General features: G+C 47.5%; 1 protein-coding gene across 4 annotated transcripts in view; it reads right to left on the reverse strand.

Annotated features, from left to right (window-relative positions):
- The window catches only part of LOC121310188 (protein HIDE1-like), an 8609-nt gene extending 1684 nt beyond the window's left edge, over positions 1 to 6925 (reverse strand). Inside the window, exons 1-8 of one of the 4 annotated variants that reach the window (XM_041243483.1) lie at positions 6445 to 6925; positions 5838 to 5882; positions 4630 to 4674; positions 4190 to 4495; positions 3998 to 4036; positions 3601 to 3693; positions 2915 to 2942; positions 1281 to 1330 (exon numbers count right to left, since the gene is read on the reverse strand). In XM_041243483.1, the coding sequence (XP_041099417.1) occupies positions 1281 to 1330; positions 2915 to 2942; positions 3601 to 3693; positions 3998 to 4036; positions 4190 to 4484 (505 nt within the window). In that variant the 5' untranslated portion in view covers positions 4485 to 4495; positions 4630 to 4674; positions 5838 to 5882; positions 6445 to 6925. Of the gene's footprint in view, positions 1 to 1230; positions 1331 to 2914; positions 2943 to 3600; positions 3694 to 3997; positions 4037 to 4189; positions 4496 to 4629; positions 5293 to 5837; positions 5883 to 6444 lie in introns of those variants that run through there. The other 3 variants (XM_041243484.1, XR_005948744.1, XM_041243482.1) reach the window with 3 other exon arrangements.
- Between the last annotated feature and the right edge of the window lie 456 nt (positions 6926 to 7381).

Consider the following 7381-nt stretch of genomic DNA (forward strand, 5'->3'; position numbering starts at 1 on the left):
TCAGAGATCTATAGCCGAGCTGAGCCGGACCGAGCCGAGCCGGACTGATCAGCGATCTATAGCCGAGCCGAGCCGGACTGATCAGCGATCTATAGCCGAGCCGAGCCGGACCGAGCCGAGCCGGACTGATCAGCGATCTATAGCCGAGCCGAGCCGGACTGATCAGTGATCTATAGCCGAGCCGAGGAGTGACCACACAGTGAACTGTAAAGCTAGGCACTACCTCACTTCAATACACACGCCAAACAAACAAACCAAATAAGAAATACAAACGTGTAGTGATAGTGCCAGAGTCATCATCGCGTATGGTATGTGTAGCAGAAATGTGCTGTTGAACGATATACCTGCAGTGTGGTTATTATCGATGAACCGCTGTATTTAGTTGTACTCGTAGACTGTAATAGAATCAGTAGATTTTTTATTTTGGTAATATTTAAACATTGGGGGGTTTTTGCAAGTCGGACTCGCTCTGTAGAGTAGAATTTAGGCAAAGATATTCTATGGTTTGGTTTGTTGACAGGAAGTTAGTTCCTGTGGTTCTGGGAGAGAAGTGGGATGGCATGTAAAGTCAAAATCTCAGCTGTTGCAAAGGCTGGTAAACTAAAATAATAAAAGCCCATTTCTGGTTAAATAAAGATATGAGGTACACATGGAAATTTAAATAAAAAAAAAACCTATGTTTTAAGTGACAGTAAGAGCTGGCAAAGCCGGGCAGTTCTCTGAAACAGTCTAACAATTGGCCTAATGAAAGCTGTTGAATGGTTTGAAAGAGATGGAGATTTCAAGCAATGTATGAAACTGAATAGAAGTTGAAATCTCCAGCTTCTTATAAGCTGAGGAATAGTTTAGAAACGCGATTAATCAGATTGTTACTTCAACTGTGTGTTCATTTAACTGAGAGCTGCGTTGGATCAAAACCCAGCAGCCACAAGGGGGCCTGCGATGTCATTTTGTAGTTTCTTTGATTACACAATGTTAAATAAAAGATCTAAATTGTGTTCACAAAAACTAAAATTCTAGGTGATGCAGAACTTTTTGGCCATGGCTGTAGATTACAGACGAACGAATTCCCAGAACCTGATGCTCTCCAGAACTTTAAATAATGTTCATACAAACTACTACAAAGTGGCAAAGCTTTTGAGAGCTGGCAAAGGATTACAATCCAGTGTGTAAGGAAGCTCTTTGTGTAAGAAGGCGATGAAGAGATAACGAAGTGTTGTTTCAACCCACCAGCCTGCGTGATGTCACTTCTCATATAGAGCAGGATCGAAGAGACCTACCGAGGATATCGCGAGCATTGTGGAAATGATTCCAGTAGGGAGCGTCATCCCTGCAACAGCAAGACAAAGCGATGAACAGCGATGCAAACAGGGGCTTCTGTTCTATAGCTGCAGTGATGGGCTTCAAATGTGCAGCTTTGAAAGAAACACGTTATAGCAAATTTAGAAAAAAAAAATCTATCTATCTATGTATATATACATACGAGCATCAAAATAAACTTATCACTGTTGTAACACATTTATTTAAAAAAAAAAATCACTCGATCATTCATCCTTGCCCATGACACGCTTGAGTGACTGTGACTGAAGCTCTTAATCACCTGATCAGTGAGACAGTTGACTGGACGCTGGATAGGGAGTGATTTCAGCTGTTGAATTGCAAGCTTGAATAAAAGCAATAAAGAAAATCACAGAAAACACCAATATGCCACGTCTGTCGAGAGAGCAGCGCCTTGCGATCGGCACGCTGGAGGCTGGACTGGGGCAGCGTGCTGTGGCTCACTGTGTTGGGCGCTCACAGCCAGCCACTTCAAACCAGGCGAGACGGTATAACCAGACACACTCTGTCAATGACAGGCCACCAACCGGGAGATCAAGAGTCACAACACCTGCCTGGGATGGACAGATCATTCTGCAGCATCTCTGTGATGTGGTTTGTTAATCAGCACAATAAAAAGTCACTGCGCCTGTCTAAAACAGTGCTTGTCATTTTTCAATCACATCTAGTGAATTATATCCAAATATAAGCGATACGTTCCTTTTGATGCTCAGTATATATATAAACATGCTATCTGGTAGTACACTTGACTTATGAAATCTCTATTGCAAGCCCTGCTTTCAGATAGTGTTGCGTTGTCTTCCTTGATAATTTTTCACCTTCACCTTCAAACTGTGCTGTTTTATCACGCGGGCCTCAGATTTTGCTATGTTTATATTTAGAAATCCCCCAAAGAAACAAACGTTTCTGGACTGGTCTACAAAGACTCCTTGTCGAAACGCCTGTCCGAGAATGTCTTTCGGTATGTTTCAATGCAGTAGAGTGCTGGATTAGAGGGCGGGGCTTGGTCTTATTTTCAGATTGCTTTTGTAGTTTTATTTCCTCTAGACCAGGCGTGGCCAAACCTGGTCCCGAGGAGAGCCACGATGCAGCAGGTTTTGTAGGTAACCCTGAATTTCATCAGTTTCTGTACAATGCGAGTTGTTGGTCAATTTAGCAAGCTAATTTGTTCAGTTCGATCAGGAAGGGGTCAGCTTGGATCCCAGAAAAACCTGCCGGATTGTGGCTTTCCAGCAGCAGCCCTGGTCTTGATAAAGATCCAGTTCAAAGACAACTGCCTTGCCACTGGACTGGAGAGCAAGCTCAGTGATCTGGAGCTCAGTGATGCTGATGTCCGTGTCATTAACTCCTCAGCCACTAGGGGGAGGTCTGTTACAAGGCGTGGTGTAAGATACACAAACAGGCACAGGCTCTTGCTTGAGGTGGGCCTGTCGCTGACTCTGGCGCAAGACAGGATGAGGTTGAAGGCTTTGTCAGCGCTCGTGCGAACCCGAGTCTGCTGTGCTGTGATTAAAAAAACAACAAAAAAAAACCAGAACAAAGACTCTTGAAAATGTTCCAAACTTCAAGTACGTACCTCCGCTTTTTATTCCTCGCAGACTTTACTGGCGAAGAAAGAAAGAAAGAAAAATCAGAAACCTTTACGTGCTTATTAAAAAAAAAAAACAATAAAAATAAACCTCAACGACATCTCCAGCTTCACGATGTTGAATTGCAATTAAGCTTCCTTTAGTGCTTGGACTGTCTAGGGAAGATGCCAGACAAAGCTTTCCTTTTCCCAGTCTGTTTGCTTTTAACTGCCCCCTCTTATCTGTGCGCGATGTTTCTAATCATTCCTGGTGCCATTTCTCCAAGTTTAGGAGCTGCTCTTAATTTCTCCATGCCATAGATATACGTCACACAGGCTAGATCGGCCAGCGTCTTTATAGAAGAGCCGGCTCCATCTAGTGGTCTTTAGATGAAGAGTGTTTGAGTAGGAAAACACTGCTTATCCCATCTATAAAGACAATGATGCGAAACATGAATCTCTGTGGTGAATAACTAGCTCTGAAGAGCAGCCCTCAAACTCCCCGTCCAAGCACCTTTAACAGAGCCAGGGACAGGACACAATGCTTGAGTGTAAGCTTGACATACAGACACCCCCACACATCCACAGAATGGGATATTCTCAATCAGGTGCAGCGTGGCGTGCGTATGCACGGCTGCCTCCACTGCACTCAACGGGGGACTGCTCCCCTAACCAGGGACAATAGCAACACCTACCTCTCTGGTACACCACAAAGCCCAGGACAGCCAGGAACGCAGCAAACAGGACAGCTGTGGAAAAGGAACCAGCGAGCAGAGGCCAGTTTGGACCTAAAGGACAGGAGACAGGCCCGAATTCACATTCCTGTATAGAAAGGAAAAGCTGAACCACGAAGGGTAGAAAGGGTAGCCTGAGTTCTCATGGATACTCAATAAAGTTGTTCCTTTTTCCAATTAGATAACTTCATTTCGCAGGCTTGAGCTCGGCAAAAAAAACCGAGGACTGAACGGGTTAAGGGCTGGCCAGCTGTTTATCAGCAGCCTGCGTGGACAGAGCTGGCCTCCGCCCTTCCCCACACACAGGACCAGCCCAGGCTTTGATGCACGCTGAGTTTGATGGGCTGTGATTCTTTACCTGAGAGGGAGGGAGGGGTGGTAGCAGGAGAGGTGGCACCTACAACAGAAGAGAAGGTTTTACTGTAGCTTTTGAGGGAAACCAAATAAATACAAACAATTCCGTTTAAGTCTGTAGAAAGAAAAGGCACATTTTTTTTAAAAGATGTCTCAATCCTAAAATTCTAAGTGATGCAGAAGAAGGAGAGCTCACCCTTGAGGATGAGCTGCACTGGCGGGCTGCGCTCCGACTCCCTCCAGCGCTGGCTCATCTGCAGGCGATACTGGCAGCGGTATTCGCCTGCGTCCGAGGGCTCCAGGCTGGGCAGAGGGAAGCTGGCTCTGTGCTGCGTCGCCAGGGCTTGGCTAGAGGACACAGGGCTGGCAGAGTCACCGTGGTACAGCTGGAAATGAACACCCGGGAAGGAAGCAGGGGCCATGCACTCCAGAGACACGCTGGCCCCTCTCACCAGCACCCCCGTCGCACCTCGGACTGTGAGGGAGGGCATCGGCAAGAGACCTGAGCAAGACGACAAGAAGCTGTACTGGGAGAGGAGCCTGTTCTACACAGTAATCCCACTGCATTGTTCAGTAACTTGTAACTGTAACGGGCAGGTAAACGGATTACATTTTATGGGGGGGGGGGGCATTTACCTGTACCGGAGGGAGAGTCGGTTGGTTCGGGGGGGGTAGGGGCTCCTAAAATAAGAAAAGGAATTGAAAAACTCAGTGGCATGAGAAGTGCATTTTATTTTTGTAGTGTATTATTCAAACCCTTCTTCACCCCTCCAGCTAGAAACTAATCTGTAAACCATATAATCCATTGCTGCTGATCTCTATGATGCTAACTCTCATAAAAGTTACCCCTGAAACATGCTGAAATAAAACAAGTGCAACTTAGTGCAGGAAAATGAACGGGCAAAGGATCTGACATGAAAGGCAAAATCCCAACTGTTCCAGCTGGCAGTAAAAGCTCATCTCCTGTCCTAAAGGGGTATTCTTAGTGCTGAATCAATATGAAACCTTTGTTTTTAACTGTCTCACTTTTGCCAGCACAGATGCATCTTTCGAGGTACAGTCTCCACTTTCAGCCTGCGAGTCGTGCGTCATTGTGAAACTACCTCTGTCTGAAAGTGTTATGTGTATCTCATGTGGGGCTCGGCTGCTGTTAGTTCTGATCACAGCCTTCACATAACGTGGCATAGACTCTACAAGGTGCTGTAAGGTGTCTCTAGGGGGATCTGTTCAGTGCCCTGCTCCCCTGTGCTGTGCTTTGCTCCTCTGTGCTGTACCCTGCTGCCCCTGTGCTGTACCCTGTTGCCCCTGTGCTGTGTCCTGCTGCCCCTGTGCTGTATTCTGCTCCCCTGTGCTGAACCCTGCTCCCTTGTGCTGTACCCTGCTCCCCTGAGCTGTATTCTGCCCCCCTGTGCTGCACCCTGCTCCCCTGTGCTGTACCCTGCCCCCCTGTGCTGTACCCTGCTCTCCCTGTGCTGTATGCTGCTCCCCTGTGCTGTACCCTGCTCCCCAGGTCCTAATAAAAGCCAGGTGGTGCATCACAGAACTTTGATTCATTTGAACTTTCAATTGCAATGCTGGGTGGAGCCCTTTCTGTTGTGTTTTTGTCGTTGGCTCTGCTTTGATTGTGTTTCGGTGCTCAGGGTTGTGGGCGGCACGCCCAGCTCAGGCGCTCTGATGGATGAGAGCAACTGAACCACAGCTCTTAACGGAACAGTGTTCCTGGCAGAAAAACAACTAAACCGCTACACACACGAGCGCGCCACAAGAGGAGAGCAGCCTCCTGCTCACTGAGAAGCCTTGTCTGCTAACAGCACAATTCAAGCATGTATCATGTGAGTGTTTACCTGTACCAGAGGGGGGGCGGCTCGGTTCAGGGTGGGCAGGGGCTCCTAAAATACAAAAGCTTGATGAAAAACGTGTACAGTCTTTTTTTTTTAAAGATTAATGCATTTTATTATTTGTCATGAAGGTTACACTTTTTTTATATCTGTGTCAAAAGTGTTTTTGTGTGAGTTGAAAACCCTTTTCTGTTTCTCTGGAGGCTGTTCAGAGAGTATAAGAGCCTCCCTTCTCTTTCTCTGCTTCAGCAGCACAGAGCAGAGGGAGGCTGTTCAGAGAGTATAAGAGCCTCCCTTTCTCTTTCTCTGCTTCAGCAGCACAGAGCAGAGGGAGGCTGTTCAGAGAGTATAAGAGCCTCCCTTTCTCTTTCTCTGCTCCACCAGCACAGAGCAGAGGGAGGCTGTTCAGAGAGTATAAGAGCCTCCCTTTCTCTTTCTCTGCTCCACCAGCACAGAGCAGAGGGAGGCTGTTCAGCGAGTATAAGAGCCTCCCTTTCTGTTTCTCTGCTCCACCAGCACAGAGCAGAGGGAGGCTGTGCAGAGAGTATAAGAGCCTCTCTTTCTCTAGTGTCTTTGCTGTCGCATTTTTAATAGACAAACAGAACCAAGCTACCTGTGATGTTGGCGAGGGTGATGTGCAGGTAGGGGCTGAAGGGGCTGATGTACCAGTGCCCGGAGCGCAGGGTGCGGTACTGACAGCAGTAGTTGCCCTCGTCAGAGGGGGTGAGACGTGAGAGTGTGAACCAGGCCTCTCTCTGCTCCCTGCCCTGGTGATCCACGCTGCTGAGGTGCGTCTGCTCCTTGTACAGCTGGAAAACACCCCCAGAGAACTCTGGAGGAGCCACGCACACAATCTCCAGCAAGTCTCCCCAGGAAAGAGAGGGCGGGCGGGGGGCCAGGCGGATTCCAGGGGCTGGGAGGCTGGGATCCCCTGTTTGGAAAGAGGAAATTCACGACAGCCTTTTCGTTTCTCCCCTCCTGTGATCTCAGTCATTGTAACTAAGAAAGCAATCTCATCAATCACAGAAAATAAATAATTAAACCAAAATAATCACAAACACAGAATAAATGACACATACAGGTCAGGCTGGACAGATTGCTGTCACTGATCCTGTAATATTTTATATTTTATATTTCAGATCTCTCTCCTCTCTCCCTCCTCTCTCCTCTCTCCTCTCTCCTCTCTCCCTCTCCTCTCTCCTCTCTCCTCTCTCCTCTCTCCCTCTCTCTCTCCCTCTCCCTCTCCCTCTCTCCTCTCTCTCTCCCTCTTAGTTAAGGATCTGCTCTACTACTCCTCCACCTCTATCCCTCTCCCTCTCCCTCTCCCTCTCCTCTCTCCTCTCTCCTCTCTCCTCTGAACACCCACACACAGCAGGGAGAGCTGCAGGTTTAAATGTCGTGGCCGAGGGGTTTAACTAGTTTGTAATTATTCTGTTACCCCTCGGCCACAATCTGCATGAGTTTATTAATTTGATTAGTTTCACAATGCACTAGCCGACAGCCTCACATTAACACAAGGTTTTCAATGTGGATGGGGCTTCCCATCCACG

This window comes from Polyodon spathula, unplaced genomic scaffold (assembly GCF_017654505.1).
Source record: "Polyodon spathula isolate WHYD16114869_AA unplaced genomic scaffold, ASM1765450v1 scaffolds_1808, whole genome shotgun sequence".
Lineage (NCBI taxonomy): Eukaryota > Metazoa > Chordata > Actinopteri > Acipenseriformes > Polyodontidae > Polyodon > Polyodon spathula.